At 39.6% G+C, this 19022-nt stretch overlaps 1 protein-coding gene across 1 annotated transcript in view; it reads left to right on the top strand.

Annotated features, from left to right (window-relative positions):
* Window positions 1-19022, top strand: part of LOC116790523 (collagen alpha-1(XV) chain-like) — a 124834-nt gene that overhangs the window by 87240 nt on the left and 18572 nt on the right. The window contains 9 exon segments of the mRNA XM_032695946.1: window positions 3983-4048; window positions 5843-5878; window positions 8304-8366; window positions 10320-10397; window positions 10517-10552; window positions 16233-16286; window positions 16367-16426; window positions 18202-18270; window positions 18636-18677. Of these exon segments, the coding sequence (XP_032551837.1) occupies window positions 3983-4048; window positions 5843-5878; window positions 8304-8366; window positions 10320-10397; window positions 10517-10552; window positions 16233-16286; window positions 16367-16426; window positions 18202-18270; window positions 18636-18677 (504 nt within the window).

Raw genomic sequence — 19022 nt, 5'->3', positions numbered from 1 at the left:
TCAGCGATTTAAGTGAACCATGGGGCAGTTAGAGAGATCACTCCCCGGGTCAGGGTCATTTAGTCCATTCATTTAACCATTGTATAGCCAAGGACAAATAGTTCTCAAGCTACGGAATTCAAGTGGACTGCTCCGTCAGAGTTGGAAGGATGTTTTCTTAGAAAGGGCTGTGTGGCTACAACTAAACAGATTCTGTGCTTCTTGACCAAAATAAAAGCAGCAAAGCACCTTCAGTATTGTTGAAATATTAAGACCTGATGTGGACAGCTGTGGCTCAGGGCCAGGCCCCCCCAGCATCTGACCAATAGCACATTGATTGAACTGCACTGAAAAGTGGACCTTGTTTTCCTCCTCATTTAACCTGATCCCTATGTGAACTGAGGGGATTTGGCCTTCAGGAACCACTTCTAACACAGTAAAAATACGTGGTAAGATAGAACTGAGGTCTGCAGTGTAACCTATCCATTTCCAGGCTTCTGCAGTACCCACCAGCACTGTGGGTCTCAGGGGGCTTCCCATCCTTGCTGCCTTCTCTGTTGTCTCCTGTGACTGGTCAGGAAGTCTGCTCTGACCTGTTCTGTTTAAAAAGTGTCCCTCTGTTTGCTGCTCTTCGATATTCCAAAACACTAAAATCGGTATTTCTCATCCTTTATTGGCTATTTCACTCTTTTAGAGCATAGTCTCTGATACTCAGTGCATTTTCGTGAATGGATAACCAGAAAACCATATTAACTGTTGCTATGATTTTATCACACAAATGTAGTTGGGTGTAGTACAGAAGTAATTTCAAACAGAGAAATGTTATTGGATTTAAATTTCAAACTTTTAAACAATTATATTTGGCTGCCATTATTCATCCACAGAAACAAAAGTCCTGGAGAAAGTCCTGAATAAAGGTTAATGTTAAGTGTGTAAAGTAAAAGTCAAAATATTTTGTTCCCTGTGTTCTTTCTGTAATTCTAATTAGGCCATATTCATGCCATTTGAATACAAAGCTGAAGGTTTACTTAGAACCCAAACCAGACAATCATCCTAAAACATAACAGTGATGAAAATATTAAAACAAGCTTGTCCTTACTTTGTAGTCTTCACTTTCTGAACTAATTTGATGTGTTGAAGAGTTATGTTGCTGGATTGTTGCTATTAAAGCTATTTTCACACCCAAACCCAAAGATAAATAACTATACACCTGGAGGAGGTGGTGAAGAGTACTATCTTTTTCTCTAATCATCACTCTTGAACCCTCTGTTTTCAAATCTTCTTCAGCATTATGTACAGTTTCTGACTTCCAACCACAATTTCCATTTGCAGATCAACTCTGTTTATAAAATATACAATGTGCCTGATCCCAAACTCAGCAAAGCCTTTGGGATTCTTTCCACTGACTTCAGTATAGTTTGGATTGAGCCCAAAAACAATGAATACTGAGTAATTCCACAATGAAAAGACAGTGTAAACCCAGGGCTCCTGGATTTCTGCCACCAGTTGTAGATAAAGCAGAATGATTGCAGCAGCAGGACTCTTTTATTAATGTCATTAATGTAGCAACCCATGTCCTGTTCCATTTCTGGGCAATATACAACTGGAAATAGAGTGGGACCAACAGCACCACACTACCCCTGAAGCAGTGTAGCAGAGCTCATGCAGGCTGGGAGATGGATTGCTGCCTGCAGGATTTAAACTGCCTTTTTATTTGACAATTTTCCAGTGTTTTTTGTAGAACATGAGGACAGGGAGTGGGAAGCAGCACCCACTAAAATTAACAAGCTTTAGCTGCATGAATCGTGCCAATATGACCCTAAAGCACAGAAAGTTGACCGTACACTGCCATGATCAGATAAGACAGGACAGGATAACTTAGAATAGGATAGGATAGCATAGCATAGCCTGGCATAGCATAGCATAAGATGTGTGATGTGGCCAAGAAGGTCTGTCCTCTTTTGTGTCCTACTTCACACACCGGATTAGAAAAATAGTATTCAGACTCATAAGAATATTGGAAGTGATCTCTGGTCAAACCTCTTATTCAAAGCAGGGTAGCTTTAAACTCAGTTCCTGGATACTGTATTCATAACAAATGTTGGAAAAGATTGTGATCTGATAGCATTGATCTGCACAAGGTAACAGGCAGAAAAAGAAGCATTCAGATTTCACAATACCTCAGTGACAATATGTTTATTCATGTGCTAGGCAAATCCCAGGCACCTGAAGGCATGCCCTGCCTTGGCCTTGTGAAATTCAGATTTTCACTGCATGGAATGGGAATATAGCACTTCATACAGAGCCTTATATAGAATTGGATGGCATGGCTTGCCTGTTAAGCAAATGCACAAGTTGAAGCTTCCAAGAAGATTCAGCATGTACTTCTGAATCCAAAACAAGGCTAAAGTGTCCAATGGGACTGTTGGAGTGAAAGAAATTAAACAAAGGACAAAAGCACTAAGGACATCTTTTCACCTAGAACATTTATGTGGCACCAGCACTTACATATTGTCAGTCTTGAATTGTACTGTAAGACCATATGATATAACATTGGGAACACCTGTTTAAACCAGAACAGTAGCTATCTGAAACCAAAATGAAAGCCTAATCGTAATATAAGGACAAGAATCTGATAGAGAGCAGCCAGCATGGATTTACTGATGGCAGTTCATTCCTGATTAAAATCCTTGCTTCTCTGTGGACAAGGGATGGGCACTGGAATTTTCCTGGAATTTGTAGACCCACACTCTCCCACAGTCTTGCTATAACTAAACAGATGGCATATGAAGTCAATGAGAGGATGATAAAATACGTGGAAAATTGTCTAATTGATGGACTCAGAGAGTTGTGATTGGCATTCATAAGACTGCTTCTGAGTACCGTGTCCAGCTGTGAGATCTCCAGCACAGGAAAGATATTGACATAATGGAGCAAGCCCATGCAGGGTTGCCAAGATGTTCAGGGAACCGGAGTGCAGACAGAACTGGGTCTGCTCAGCCTGGTGAACAGCAGGCTAAGGAGAGGCTTTGCTGCTGTCTACAATTGCCTAATCAGAAGATACAGAGAAGATGGAAACAGCCTGTTCTCAGAGGTGTAATATTATAAGATGTGACAGACCCAAGTTGGAACAAGGGAAATTCCAAGTGAAAACTTTTTTACCCTGATGATTATCAAATACCGGAACTGATTGCCCAGGAGAATTGTGGCATCTCCATCCTTAGAGGTGTTCAAGATTTAACTAGACAAGGCCTTGAGTGACCTGATCCATTCAGACCTGCATTGAAGAGTGTTGGACCAGAGCTCCAAAAGTCCCTGTCCACCTTCATTATTATGATACTGTGATGGAATTATGCAGAAATCCTGGGCTGATGCTGAGCTCACTAATTGCAGGATAGGAATAATAGCATTGCTATTATACTGCTCTGTTCAGGGATCTTGAGACTCAGAGCTGATTAGTGTAGGTGCTGCTCCACATCCGAGTGACTATACTGTTTGGGGGAGCCAAGCTAGTTTCAGACACAGCAGTGTGATCAGAGCTTACTTAGGAATCACTGCATGGCACTGCATGGTGTGATGCAGACATGCCAGAATATAATTATAGCTTCAACTCTACGACAGAATGAGTTTGATCAGGTTGATTCATTCTTAGAATGCCAGTGACATATTGGAGTATAAAATCTTCATTTCGATCTCTATCTTGCTGAGGAGAAGTGACTTCAGGCTGCAACATTTGGTGTCATAGCTTTCAAATTAAAAATGAGAGTCAGTTAATTAAATTTTTGAAAGCATTCTGAGATCCTTACTTAAGAAATGTAAAACAAATTCTATGTTTTGTTATTCCCAATGTATAACAAAATTAGAAGTAGAGAGCCCTCACTGTAGCCTTATTTATGGGGGTTTGTCCATAGTTATAAAAAGATAATTTTCTGTACATTTCTAAAAATGTATGTGCCTTAGATAATCAATTTGAAATAACCTGTTTTTTAATCCCTTTTTTTAGTTACTACTCAATGATACAAATGGAATTTTTAATTTTACTGTAATTAAAGGACTGCTTGGGCCTCCAGTGAGTATACACTGCTTTGTTAAATTTTCAGATTTGCTTTATCTTCAATGTCTCCTTTTAAGTATCAACTAGAGATGAGTCTCCTGTGCTTTAAGATTGTGTTCCTGCTAACCTCAGCGCTAAACACTGCAGAAGTAGTTTAGGGCAGAACTGAATTCTGTGTGAAAAAATTACTTTTACACATTTGTGTGAAATAAAGAAATTGGCTTATCTCTGATTCTGAGCTATATGCTCAGAATTACAGAAACGTATAACTGTTGAAAAATAGGGACCAAGATTTCCATAGCATTTGTCCCATTTTTTTCGCTTCTTGTTTTTCAAGTCACAAAATGTTGGGATGAAAGTATTTTGGTCATTTCTGCTTGAGACTGCAACTAGCAATGCTAGGCTCCTGTGTGTGACTTTAGTCTCACAGCAATTAGAGCTGGAATGAAAAACTGGGAATTTTGTGAGATAAAAGGGTCTGTTTTGCAGCTAGCTCCAAAATAGTTCAGTCAATATTTGAAATTCTGAATGCTTTTTGGTAATGATTTCAGGTTCTTAGGACTGGATCCTAACAGAAATCTACGTTTTCCAAGCTGTGGAGTCTATTCAAACTTGCCCAAAAGTGTCGCACTTCCCAAAATCTTAACCCCCACAAATTAAGGAACTTACTTCACAGCTAGTTTCATTTGTGGACATTGTGTATTTTGTTTTATCTTTTTTTCTTGTTTGTGAGCACACTTGTCTCCGTCATATTCAATCCCTGATGAAATAAGGAAAGCCAGAATGTGCATAGGCAATAGCAGAATTTTACTCAACATAGCCAGTCTGAAAAAAACCATATATCTTATTAATACATCTCTCCCCAAACAAATATTTACTAAGTCTGTCATTGAACAGGAAAGAAGGGCATTAGCTCCAACAACAGCTTGTAACCTTCACCTGCTAGTCTAGCATGGCTCTTTTCCACTCGTTACACATGTTATTGTGGCTGCATCCAGCTGTGCTTATGGTAAAACTGTTTTCATGGAAGATGTGTTTCCTAACTGATTCTCCTAATCCCTGGACATAATACTATGTCAGGATAGTATGGACCCTCTTTTGTGAACTCTGTTACCACAGGTAATTGCCATTCAACTACAGCAGAAATGCATGGATTTGTAATAGCTGTTAGAGTCACATCTCTAAAGGGTATGACAAAAAGAAGTGGGTCCTGTAGCTTGAAGCACAGTTGCAATGGGAAAGGTTTGAACCTCAGTCTCTGAGCTCACCCCAGTCAGGAAAGAGGTGCAGTCTCATAGTGGGTAGCAGAATAGAAGTCCCGCTTTTCTAGATCTAGATCTGAACTAGAACTGAAGTGCCTCTCTGCAGTTATCACAGCAGGCCAATCTGCCCAGTACAGATCCCAATCCATGTTTCTATTCACAGCCTATTACACACTCTATTTTTTATCCACAGACATCCAGGAGGAAAATGGCAACTGTGGGCAGGCTATTGTGGTCTCTGTGCTGGCATCTGGAAAAGATTCAAAGAAGGCTGAATTATGGGTGCATGCCTTTCATATCTGGAAACTGTCACCTTTTTTTCAGCCTTTTCTGAGTTGCTCTTTCTTCAGTTTTTGAGCATAAATGCTAAGTTAGAAGCACAGAGCATAGCAGAGCATTCACAACTTTACCATTGACTGAAGGAAGTTGTTAATTCAGTTGCAGATGAGTTGATATTCAAAAATCACACAATATATGAAAAACACATATTCTGTTTTGCAAGTCTGTAATACGTGTTTGTAAAGGTGTGGGGGTTTTGATTTTGCAGGGGCCAGATGGGAAGCCAGGTCTACCAGGATTTCCTGTAAGTAGTAATTTCCTTGGATTTAAGGTTTTTTTCAATTTAGTTTAATATTTTTAAAAATTTGTATTGTACACAATTTGCACAAAGTCTAGTAAATTTTCATATGGGAGACTGTAGGTCTTTGTGGAATTGCCAGCTTTGGTAGAAATTTACTCTGTTGGAAATGAAGTGTACTCTGATATGCTTATCTCAATGTCAGTTCTGTAGTTTAAATCGAGATGTAATTGAAGAAAAATTACTACCTAAGGAAAGACCTATGTAATAAAGGAGAAACAAGTGGAGCAAATGGACTTCTAAAAGTTATCTTTGCATGTATAGGTAATTGTGTTATTATTTAGGCTTTTTTTTTGTTACCACTACAGAATACAGTAAAGCCCTATGAGACATACGCATTTTATTTTATACTTTAGAAAACATTTATGATGTTTTTACAATAATGTGCCAGGGCTACCATGTAAGAATTGTGCAACCATGGTACCAAAAGATGCCTTATTCTATGCTACCTACCTGTTGTGTTCAGACTGCCACACCATGCAAACATATAAAAACATCTTCATAAACGACTTGGATGCAGGACTTGAAGGGATGCTAACTAAGTTTGCAGATGATAAACAATTGGGGGGGGGCAGTTGACTCCCTCAAAGACATGGAGGCCCTGCAGAGAGACCTCGACAAATTAGAAGTTCAACAAGGGAAAGTGCCCAATTGTGTACTTGGGATGGGGCAACGCTGGATATACATACAGACTGGGGAATGAGATGCTGGAAAACAGTGCCGCGGAAAGAGTCCTGGGGATCCTGGTTGATGGCAAGTTGAATATGAGTCAGCAGTGCCCTGGCAGCCAGGAGGGTCAACCATGTCCTGGGGAGCATCAGGCAAAACATCACCACCCAGTTGAGGGAGGGGATCGTCTCACTCTGTTCTGCACTGGTGTGGCCTCACCTTGAATATTGTGGCAATTTTGGGTGCCACCATATGAGAAAGATATTAAGCTATTGGAGAGTGTCCAAAGGAGGGCAATGAAGATGGTGAAGGGTCTAGAGGGGAAACCATACAAGGAATAGCTGAGGTCACTTGGTCTGTTCAGCCTAGAGAAGAGGAGATAGGGGAGACCTCATTGCAATCTACAACTTCCACATGACAGGAAGAGGAGAGGTAGGCACTGATCTCTATTCTCTGGTGACCAGTGACAGGACTTGGGGAATGGCATGAAGCTGTGTCAGGGGAGGTTTAGGTTGGATATTACGAAAAAGGTTTTCACTCAGAGGATGGTTGGGTGCTGGAACAGGCTCCACAAGGTCATAGCTTGGTCATAGCACCAAGCCTGACAGATTTCGAGAACATTTGGACAATGCTCTCAGGAACATGGTGTGATTCCTGGGGTGTCCTTTGCAGGGCCAGGAACTGGACTTTAATGATCCTTGTAGGTCCCATCCAACTCAGTATATTCTATGATTCTGTGATTATCTAGCTTATAACCTCAGATACTATTGATCATACTATTTTATTCGTATTCTGTGTAACATGATGGAATTATTTTCCCTTGTTATAATTTTTTTACAGTTCAGAGCATGCATAGGATCTAAGGATTCTTTGTCTTTTGCCTGAGAATAACTAAGGAGAAAACTGGGAAAGCTGATAAAAGATGTTAACAAAATGCTGGCAAATTGTCCAGAATTCTACACAAGGTTGTTTATTGAGTCCTGGGTATTGTGGTCTGCATAGGAAACCAAAGAAAGAAGGAAAAAACTCCTTAAAAATACTTTTCATTTGAAAAAGAGCTGATACCATTTAGAAAGTGGTATAACGAATTCGTGGTTTCTCTGTCATTTATGGAATCATGTAGAAATTGTGTAGACTTGAGTTCTGTTCTTGGTGGGTAAAAAAAAAATTGCTTCTGAATGCACTTACAAGGGCGGATTGTAAAGCACAATTTAATCTGAGTAAAATGCTTTCACCATGAACAGATAAAGAAATTGTCTTGTTTTCAAATAGATAACCTCTGTTTCAGATAATTTATTTTTTTTTAACATACTGTTAAAAATATAGTTTCAGAAATTCTGTTGAAAATCAGTCTGGTTGAAAGATCATGGAGGGAGAGAATAGAGTATGGAGGAAATAGAGAATTTTACATTGAATTTCCACTGTTATTAATGTTTGCATATTTCCCTTTGTGAATGTGTGTATCATCTACACTGTGATAAACATCAGAGATTTTTAATTTTGTTCTTTCTAACAGATTCTCCCTATGTGATACTTGGTTTAGGGAATAATATGATTCAAAGAGCAATTTAGTCCTATAAGAATTCTTAGATTGCAACCAGAGTGATTTAAGTTCCAGATTGCCAATTATTGAAAATTACATGGCCTAGCTCCATATCCTCAGCAGATATCACTATGGATTTATGTGCTTGTTTTTGCATAGGGCCCTCAAGGACCAAAGGGTGATACTGGTTTGCCTGGATCACAAGGACCCAAAGGACAACAGGTATAAGAACGTGCACAGGGAAAAGTACATGCCAGGAAATGTTTTAGATGGCAAATACTTAGTGACATTAAAAGTTTAATGATTCTAACTTTAGTAGGGATTGTGATATTAATAAATTCATGTGAAAAATTTACTAGGTGGAAACTGAAAGTGCTAAACAACAGCAGGAGCTAATGTTCCTGCCTCCATGTTGAAATTCTGGAGTGCAGTGTGCACTTATCAATTAAGTCTGCATAAACTTAAACATGAAGTGACCTCTTCTTGCCAGCTGATTGCTGTGTTGACACTCTGGGATTCTATTCAAAAGGCCAAATAAAAAAAGATTGATCTTTTCCTCCTCCTTTGCCTACAGAATGAAGGCTGCAGTTTTCAATTCCCAAAGAACGTGTAAGACTTGGAGAGCTCTCTTTTTAGGATCCTTTCTCTTATTTCTTCATAAAAAGTGTGTATTTTATAACATTCCTGGGATGTTACTAAAGACCGACTCTTCTAGTTTGTAAATATTGCAGCTGTTCTGGTTTTCTTCCCCTTCTCATCCATCTGCAGGAAGCAGGGTAGAGATACATCTAATATCTTGGGGATAACAAAAAACCAAAAACACTTTCAGCTTATTCTAAGTAGCTGACCACACTTTCTCACAAGGAAGACTTAGAAATGGTTAATTGTGGTTAGAAATGGGATTGTAGATGAAAAGCATCTTCATTATTCGGAAGGAAACATCTCAGGCCACAAATACCAGTCCATTTTTGTGATAAGGTTTCCTGTTCTTTTACAGAGTGCATAAAATGATCAAGCTCAACCTTGAAACTGGTTGTATGGGTTTTGGTTTGGTTTGTGGGGATTTTTACTTTCATTTTTTAGTTGGCTCTTTTTTTGGCTTCTACTGTCCATACTGGTAAGAACTCAAAACTTTGAAGCCATTATATTTTGTATCCACCAAAGACATACTGATGTATCTGAGGCTGTTTTTGAGGCATGAACACCAGATTATGCTCAAGAGCGATGAAGGTGGAAACCACAATGAAGCTGTACAGACACTAGGAGCATTTTACTTTGAAGATCATGAAATTCAATTATCAGGTTTAATAAAATCTTATTGAAGATAAAGTCAATGAAGCCAACCAAGCCTTAGGGAGACTCCAAGATATGCAAAGTATTTTCAAAGAGACTTCAAAGACACCAAAGATTCAAGAACCTGTGAGAGGAACTGAGTTATAGCACTTATAGCTCAATGAAAGTGCTATAACCTGGACTGTCATTTTAATCACCAATGCAAGCGTTAGTTTCAAGCCAGATTTCTTCCATGAGATCTTGGGAAAGGTGTTGTACCAAGATGCCTGAGTTAGAAAGAGGAAAGTTACAGCTGAAGGTCCAGAGTGGGAAGCATATGCTAGCACCAAGAAGTGATAATTCTTGGTTGTGGAAGTGGAATGCAGAGGGTCACAATTTGAATGCTGGGAACTGGTCTTCATTAAAGTCAATGAGACTGCATCTTACCAGGCATATAGAGAGAATGATTCATGCTTTTGTGATAGTAAAATCAGGACATTTACTGTTCTATCAAGATTTTACATTTCCAGCAGGATTTGCTGACCATTGTCTAAGCTGATGGTAGACAAGAAGACACCAGTAGCCTGTCTTGCCTTTTGCAGAGACCTTTTGTGAACACACCATGTTTCACATAGTTACTCTATGGAGAGTAAAGTCTTTTTAAAAAAATATGTACTTATTCATCTCAGGGTGATATTTTTAGTGTACTTTATTATGTTTTAAGAAAGATCATCCCTTTTCTCCCCCAGAATCCATCTTTACCCTACTCACACTGATATAACTTTATTTTTTGTATTACAGGATGACTAATCTGTCATGCTTCAGACAGCAGTGATGCTGTTTTGACTTCTTCTGATTCACTGAGAACTGCTTTGTAAACAGTAATTACTTTGATAATTGCAGGGTGAAAAGGGAGAACCGGGAGCTATCATTGCTGCTGATGGATCTTTAACTGAATTAATAGGAAGAAAAGGAGAGAAGGTGAGCTAATACTGTGAGATGTTCCTCCAGAATGTTTGGTGGCCTTGTTACCACCTACCTCTGCTAGACATTGTAGGAATTCTCCTTGTCATTTCTCTCTGTGTGTCTGTCCTCAACAGGGTGAAGCCGGAGTGGTGGGACCGGCGGGACCAATGGTAAGACGACTCCAAAGATGAGTGGCGCTTGTTTTTTTAATTTTGATTTGGTTTTACAGATATTAGTGAATGTAAAGGTAGTTTGGTTTTGCTTTTCATTCCTTCTGAGAAGGGATGGTATGGAGTATTCCTGCTTCAGGGTGATCAATGTTGTGATAAACAAAGTCTTGTTTCTATAAGTTTTTGAATAGGAGTTTATTATATGGTAAAAGCAAGCAGCCGGCTGGGTGATAGAAATGGGGACAAGTTTCCCAAATCTGCACACACTCTACAGTGTACATTTGGCATTTATCTTAGCTACTTCATGCATATTAATTATATACATATACATTTTACAGTTTTTTGCTAAGAATTTAATATATGGGGTTTCTTACAGCTAAAGCTAAATGGTTATCTCTACAACCAGTCATAATTCATGCGTTCTTGGACAAACAGGTGCCTAAAAGATTTAAAGTTCTACCATGTTTTATTCTTAGGATAGTAGGGAGGTTTTAGGACCCCTTGACCTTGTAAGGGTCTGTTTTATTTCTTTATGGGGTGTAATTAAGTTTTACAATCCGTTTGTTTTATTTTGATGTAATGACCCATTTGTTTCACGAATCACAATTATTTATTTATCACAAGTGTCCTTCAGAAAAGAATGTGGTCATTTATATGGTGCTGTAAACTACTGACTTGATGCAGAGTTTAAATTCTGGTAGCACAAATGTATCTGTTACTATCTAAACAGACAGTGAAATATCATCAGAGCTAGAACCTTACAGAACTTATGACTGAGTGAACTGGGTTTGTTTAACCCTGAAATAAAAGACTGAGAGGAGCTCTTAATTGCTCCCTGCTGCAGCATGAAAGGAAATTATAGAACAAAGTCAGGTCCTTCTCAGAGGTGGACAGGAAAAAGACAAGTAACAAAAATCACAAGTTGCAGCAAGGAAAATTTCAATTAAAGAAAAAAATTCACAGTAAAAGTGATTAAACACAGAAATAGGTGCCCAGAGAGAAAGTGGATTGTGGAACAAGGTGCTGAGCGGCACGACTTAACTTAAAAGTTTGTCTTACTTTGAGCGAAAGATTGTGCTAGAGGATCTCTAAAGGTCCTTTTCTATCTAAATTATTCTTTTTCTATGATTTACATTAAAACAACTCACTGTGTCAGCTCAATTTCTATTGATGTCAATAATTTGCAAGTGCCTTGGATTCTGAGAAAGCTGCATATCAGGCAGTAGAGTCAGACCATATACCAAAATCAGGATTTAGAGGCCTTCTTTCACATATTTGGTCTGATACTTTTTGACTGGACACAGAATGTTGTATGAAAGCACAAGAAATTAGTTATAAAATAAGAACAATTACCAAGACTCAGGGCACCAATTTCTTTTAGTCTAGTATTCCAAAGATCAAGGATATCCAGTGTTTCTTTACTTCTGCTTTTGATGTAGTTTGGTTGCTGTTGTGCCTAAGTGAATGTTAGTAGGTGTTGACATTTCTGCACACCATGGTGTGTAGGAGATTTTGACATCAGTTTCTGTATTCTTTAAAAGGGGCTAACTAGATGTGCTAAGTAACACCTTTCTTAATTACTGCGTATCAGAATACCTAAGGGGGTGTCATGGTTTGAGAGCCCCAAAGTCCAATTCTCAAGTCCAAACCCCCCTCCCACAACTCAGAGCAGTGTGAGATGGGTTTTCCAGACACAAACATGAGACTCAATATGGGGGAAAGGGAATTATATTACAAACACTGTACAAATAAATATTATAATACATCATATACAATCTTAACTATCTCTCCTATAATAAATCAGTATTTACAATGGATCAATCTCTTCCCCCTTCAATAAAAGTCCAGAAGTGAAAAGGAAAGATCCTTTCCACTTTCAGAGCAGCAGTCTCTCTAGGGCAGTAGTCTCTCTTCCTCCATGCAGCAGCTGTAGCTGGATCTCTTTTCATTACACACGAGGGGGGGTCTCCAAGCCCCTCTCAGCCCTTCGACTCCAAGTGAGGGTCTTTCTCTTCCGTGGACTGTGTTCACCAGGACAAAGGTCGCTTCACCACGTCATATCAACAAAGTGCAGAAGCCTTCGTGACGTTCCCTATCCTCAGGGGATTCAAACTCCCTTGCAGAGCTCCCGTGCTCTGTCAGGCTGCTAGCTTACCAGCAACAGCGGGAGGGCGAGGCCCTCCTCCGCATTCCTTCTGGCCGTCCCGGTCCAGCTTTCCAGGACACCTGAGTTTCTCAGCTCTTCTCTGTCTCTCTGGTGCATGTTGCACTTCAAGACTCCTCTCAAGTGGGAGTCCACCACCCCTCCTCTCTAGGAGGAGTCTCCAAGGAGTTTTGGGGGTTGGTTTCAGTTCTTACCCAAACTCTCTCTCTCTGTAGAGCTTAGTCCTGCTCTATCTCCGTCAGACATTTCTCTGTGTCTCTCTTCCTTGGCTGCAATGCCGGCTTTGCTGCTTCTTCAGTTCTTATCTCTTCTGGCTCTCTGCCACAGCTCTGTGGTCAGTGCTGTTTCTGCCGCTGCCCACTCACAGTGGAGAAAACTCCTTCAGCTTTCTAGCTACAGATACCTAGCCCAATTTAACACTGTTCCAAGTCCCTGTAGACTCCAACCGGGGGCTGGGGGGGCCATAGCCCCCAACAGGGCTCCTGCCCCTTCTCCTCGTGGCTTTAGAACATGGCCACCTCTCCAACTACAACTACAACATCACCTTCTTATCCAGTCTGGTTGTTGATATGTTTATATTTTGCAGGAGCGCTCATTGGCTCAACCCCAAGGGTCACCACCCCCTGGGGGTTACCATTTTTTTAACTTCAGGGGGCTGTCCTTATTTACGAGAAAGGGAGTTGCTTTTCTCCTCCTTGTATGACTGCAAAATGAGTCGATCCTTTCACCTTGACACAGAATAATTTTTAGTGGAATTGAACTTCAGAGATGATCTAGTCCACATCACTGCCTAAAGGAGTCTGTTTAACTCTGGAACTGGCCAATCTCTCTGGGCAGCACATTCTGGTATTTGACAACCTTCAGGGTTAAAGAAGTTTTTCCTTAGATTTATTTGGAATTTCTCATGTTCTGGCTGGTGTTCATTGCCTCTCGTTCTATTGCTGTGCCTCCTATAGACATGTCCTTTTCCTATGAGCCCCAAACTCTGTGTTTACATCTCCTTTTGTACTGCCATGAGATGTTTCATGCAGTTCAGCAAGCAGACAAGGCCGTTCAGAGGAAGTTCTTGCCAGCATTGATGCAAATGTCACTGCAGGAAAATTTTGCACACAGCACCTGTCTCAAGGCTTTGCTCAGCCAATTACCCTTCTTAGTGCAGAACTCCAGTTTGATTGTCACTGCTAACAGGGCGATAAATTTTGGTGTTGGCCCATAGAAAAAAATCCCTTTGTTCTTCATGTGAGTCCTGTGCAGAAAAAATATACAGACTTCAGAGTGCTGGGCCAGAGACTCCGAGGCATAACTTATCAAAGGTTTTAGTAAAATGGTTCTGTTCCACTTTGCACAACGTAAGACTCTTTTTAAGGCCCAAGAACAGCTTTGAGGTATCTGGGGACTCTTGCTTGTTCCTCTCCGCTGTTAGACCAAAATGAACTCATAGACAAATTTCCAGAATTTAAAAACAAATCCCTACTCATTGCTCCCCTCCTTTTCAAGACTTCAGCTGGACAGAAGAGAGGATGACAGAAGCCGGAAGCACAGAATGCTATGGAGAAGTAGTAGTTTGGTAGATGAGAACGAGGGATAGTCAGGAGGTCAGTACCATCGTTAACAAAAGCAGAAGAGACAGACTGAATCCAACCTCCTGTGACAGGAGAAATCAAAATCTTTTACCTGCTGGGTTATGCTGTTCTCTGTCAATGAAGCAGATGATTGCACATTATTGAAGAAGAACCCTTAGTAAGAACCTCAGTCTGCCCAAATTGACTCCCTGTTGCAAATGAAATTTCCTTTTCTGGTAAGCAGTCTTCTGTGACTTCCTCACTTCCTTCTTTCACTTCTAGCTGTGACAGCTGGCCGCTGTCTCAGGGAGTCACTAACGTCTGTCAGGATTGGGCTGGCACTTTGACAGAGAAAATAGTAAAAGTGGCCTCATCATAGCCAACCTTCACATTGTTAGTGTTTATTTGAAGTCTCGGTTAAAGCACGAGATCAGATACTTCTCTTTATTTGAACTAAAAAAGAAGTCTGTTTCTAATCATCTTCACTGCTGACCGAAGTTCAGATTTGCATATTCTTTAAGGGTTCAAGTACCAGAGAGTGAAATAGAAAAATGCCTTATAACATTTTGGATTTTTTTTTCCAAACCTTGTTATTGGATGTGGTAGCATAGAAAGGTGAGTTGAATCATTTCAAAAGCTTGGGGGCACAGCATTGAAGTTCACATCTGCCAGAGTCCACCAGCAATCTCTTGCCTGATTTAGACAGAGGCATTAGCCCTGATCATATGGGCAGAAATTACCTGCAAACAGGAAATAAAATAGAAGATTAATAAAGGTTGTACCATCTTCAAACAATTTCAGCTGACATTAGTGAGCTTTAAATTCTGATTACAATGGGGATGTTATGAATCAATGTGTTCATATGTTAACCATTTATGAATTTCAAGTCTAATCCAGTACTCAGTTTTGGCAGAATAAAAATTGCAACAATTAATCCATGAATTTCAGTTTTATGCTAAGACAAATTGTCTCATCACAATCAGATAAATTTTTCTGAATATATACATCACTTTTCAATGAAATGATATTACATGAAGGATTAAACACATCAATTGTCACCTATAAGTAGTATCTGTGTGAGATCTATAGATAGATTATTTAACAAATAATGCAAGAAGCATTAGCATTTCACCAGACCAAAAAAAAGGAAATGAAACCATAAATGCCGAAACATATATAAAGAGATTGTCTAGACCCTTGTGGTTTTGTTGAGTTTCAGGAAGCTGACAGCAGTTGAAAGTTTGTAAACCCTCGGATTTACTGCTTATTGTTGATCACTTGCTGGGTGCCTAGAAGCTACATGCTTGCAAATATTCAGTCATAGACCATCCACAGTCCTGGACCACTTTTCCCAGGAACCCTGCTTGTTCTCACTTTTTGCAGTCACTTGTATTATTTCGTGAGGCCTGATGAGTCAGTCACTCCTGTCTAAAGAAGGAGCTGTTCTGTTTCATCTGTCAGCCCCATGAATCCATGTACCCAGGCTGGCAAGAGGCATGTAGAAGCCTGGCACTGTATGAATTCTGAGGCTAATCTACATGCATTTCCTCATAGGGCCTAATTAAAAAATAATTAGAAAAAAAAAGGAAAAAAAAAAAAAGAAAAAAGGAGATGCACAAAACATACATCTCTAACTTCCTTTTTTCTACTGACTGATGCATTTAATTTTTCTTTGATACGTGGTGACTCAGTTTCAAATTGCATACCCTACAAGGGGGCTGAGAGCCCCAAAAGATAGGCAATCTTTTCCAAACCAGAGCTGATTGTTATATGCAGTCCTCAACTTCTGGAATCACTCAGCAGAGCAAGCAGAGAGAACATTCTGTGCATTCTCTGCAGGCAGTCACTGATTTATTTTTAATACAGATGTAAAACTATGCCTCTTATGTGAAATAATCAAATATATGTCAACAGTATGAGCTGTAATCATCTTTTTTTTTTTTTTTTTGTCCAGGGACCAATAGGACCTACTGGACCCAAAGGAGAACTTGGTTTCCCAGGTCGTCCAGTATGTATTATGCTCTCAAGTGGAATAAAGATAGATGAGTTTGCTTCTGACACATACTAAACTACTTCTACTTATTTCAGGGCCGTCCAGGACTGAATGGACTGAGAGGTGTGAAAGGTGATCGAGGTGAAGCATTTAATGTAAGTTCTTATATGTTGCAATTAGTTGGAAAAAAGACCTGTTAAAATCTGAAGTCTGATTTATATTAATTCCTTTCAATTGATGATGGGACTAAAAACCTGAAATTATCTAGGAATAATTATATGTTTCTGTTACTTTTCCTATCTAGCAGCAGTCATTGAAAAGTCAACTTCTGGGTCCATCTGGACAGTTCTTGCAGATATACATAGTTGTATCAGCTCCTAGGTATAACAGCTGTGTGTGTGATTCACTGCTTGCATAGCTGGTTCAAATAGCAAATGATCTGGGATTTCAGTTCTTTTATATATATCAAGGACTTTGTGATCCAGGCCACCAGTATGACTACTCACAGTGTGAAGATACTGCCATAGGCTCTTAGCTATCCAGCATGGGTATAAACAGCACTTGAGCATATCATAGCAAAGTGGTATTTACTTTACTAACAAGGAGATACTCGTTAATACCTACTACCTGCTTTAGTTGCAATATACATGTATCCAAAATAATGACCTCTGCATAGAGGATAGTATATCCATGCTCACCTACAACCTGTAATTATGGAATGACAGGTGGTGAACCAAGCTCCTGGTGCTGCATGTCTGGAGACTGGACCACACAACAACTAACACTGCTGAGTATAAGCAATAGGTTTCACAGTAGCAGAGTAATTTGTGTCGTTGTTCTGATGCTATGGGGCAATCTGAGCTAGAAAAATGGGTACCCATACTACAGCAGCTGCTAATGATATTTCATCTGCATCAGAAATAATGCTGAAAGAAAAGACAAAGGTATTTTACTGTGTTAGCATAGAATCAGTATAGCTGTATTTCAGTAGAACACTTTTTTTAAATGAATTCTGTTATATGAAGCCTCTAGTTCTACTTTGTTCAAAAGAAAAAAATATATGACCCACAAACTGCAAAGCACAAGCATCTTGTCTATCTGGACAATAAATAGAAGTGAGATTATATTGCTTTGTTTGAGTAACAGGGAGACTGAGAATTTGTGAGCATCTAAGTATCTTCACAGAAAAAAAAAGACCAGGCATGGAAGGTTGCTTATACCTCTAGAAAAAGTTATAAATAGAAATTTAGTTGCTGGAAGGTGAAAACAGACAAATTAGACAAATTCTAATAGGAAGAAAATGATGGAAAAGGTGACTACCCACCAGCAGAAAATATTAAAGTAGATTTTACATTCCTTCACATCTTCAAACAATAATGAAGTTCATTTTCTGGATTGTCTGCCTTAACCAAACAAAAACTCTTATAGCAAGTACAACTAGGTGAAGTACATCGAACTGACAAGTTAAAGCAAATAAGCAAACAAAACAGGCTACATGTTCTATTAGTCCTTCCTGGAGTGCTCAGGGAAGATAAAATCTGATAGATCTCTAATTATTGATGAGATGACACATGTCACCTCACAGAAAGTTCCATTGATGTGGACTGAAAGATGAACATGGTATTGTGCCGGGTTTTCAAATGACACAGTAAAGAGTTGACATACTTTTTTTTTTAAAGAGCAGTCATGCCCCCAGTCTAGCAGGGTTCCTTGGAGGTGCTAATTATCAACATACTTATCTGACTGGCACCTGAAAATATATGAGTCTTAGCAGTCTTGAGAATCCTAGATCACCGTAGAATACCTGATTTTCCTTGGATGAGAGATCCACTGTCTTTAATTGAGTTTCAATTTTATAGTGCTTTGGGGTTTCCAGTTTGGGGTTGGGTTTGATTTTTTTTATCTTCCTTCTTTCACTTTCTCTTACCAGGGCCCTCCTGGCTTGCCTGGACCCCCAGGGCCCCCTGGACCTCCAGGACGTATACTTTATATCAAAGGAGTAAGTACAACTGGAGAGCAGTGACTGGCCTATCTCTGTAGAAGAAATGTGCTACCCTAGTAGCAGTTTGCAAAGGGAAATATTAAAACTTGTTTCAGGCAACACAATTTACAGTGGGTGACCTTGCTTGTGTGCAGAGAAAAAAGTTTCATAATCTAAGCCACTGTCATGAAAAGGTTTTGCCCTCCCCCACCCCCACAAAGAGAGACCTGATGACAGACCTGGCAGCAAGCTGGGCTCTCTGCTAGGGAGGTGCTGATTTTGTTTCCAGGTTTTGTCCATCATCTCTATTAGATCTATATGGTGTGTTACCTGCTGTATTATACCTGTGCTCATGAAAATAATTTTCCTCCTGTTTTCAACAGACAGTTTTCCCAGTCCCTCCCAGACCTCATTGCAAAATGCCAGTAAGTCACACACAGAATCTGCTCTTAGCAGAATGCATGGCCATGACAGAATGTAACCAAAGCAGCTATACACCTAAACATGGCAGCTTTGCAGCTTTTCTCCCCCTGCCTTCTACTTTACACCAGGGATGTGTCTTACCTGTTCCTCAAGATAATGGATTTTCAAGTGTTTAGATAGCCAAACTTATCCATATATAAAATATATAACAGAACTACAAACACTATACTCTTTTGCTTAAAGCACTTTGATTACTTCGTTGTTCTAACACTTAATGCCTTTCAAAGCTTGTGTTTCCATGGTTTAAGAGCTGCTTTGTGGAGCTGAATGTGTATGCATACAGGTAC

Source organism: Chiroxiphia lanceolata, chromosome 1, assembly GCF_009829145.1.
Source record: "Chiroxiphia lanceolata isolate bChiLan1 chromosome 1, bChiLan1.pri, whole genome shotgun sequence".
NCBI lineage: Eukaryota > Metazoa > Chordata > Aves > Passeriformes > Pipridae > Chiroxiphia > Chiroxiphia lanceolata.
Note: the sequence above shows the minus strand (reverse complement) of the source record. Positions and strands in the feature narration are given on the sequence as shown.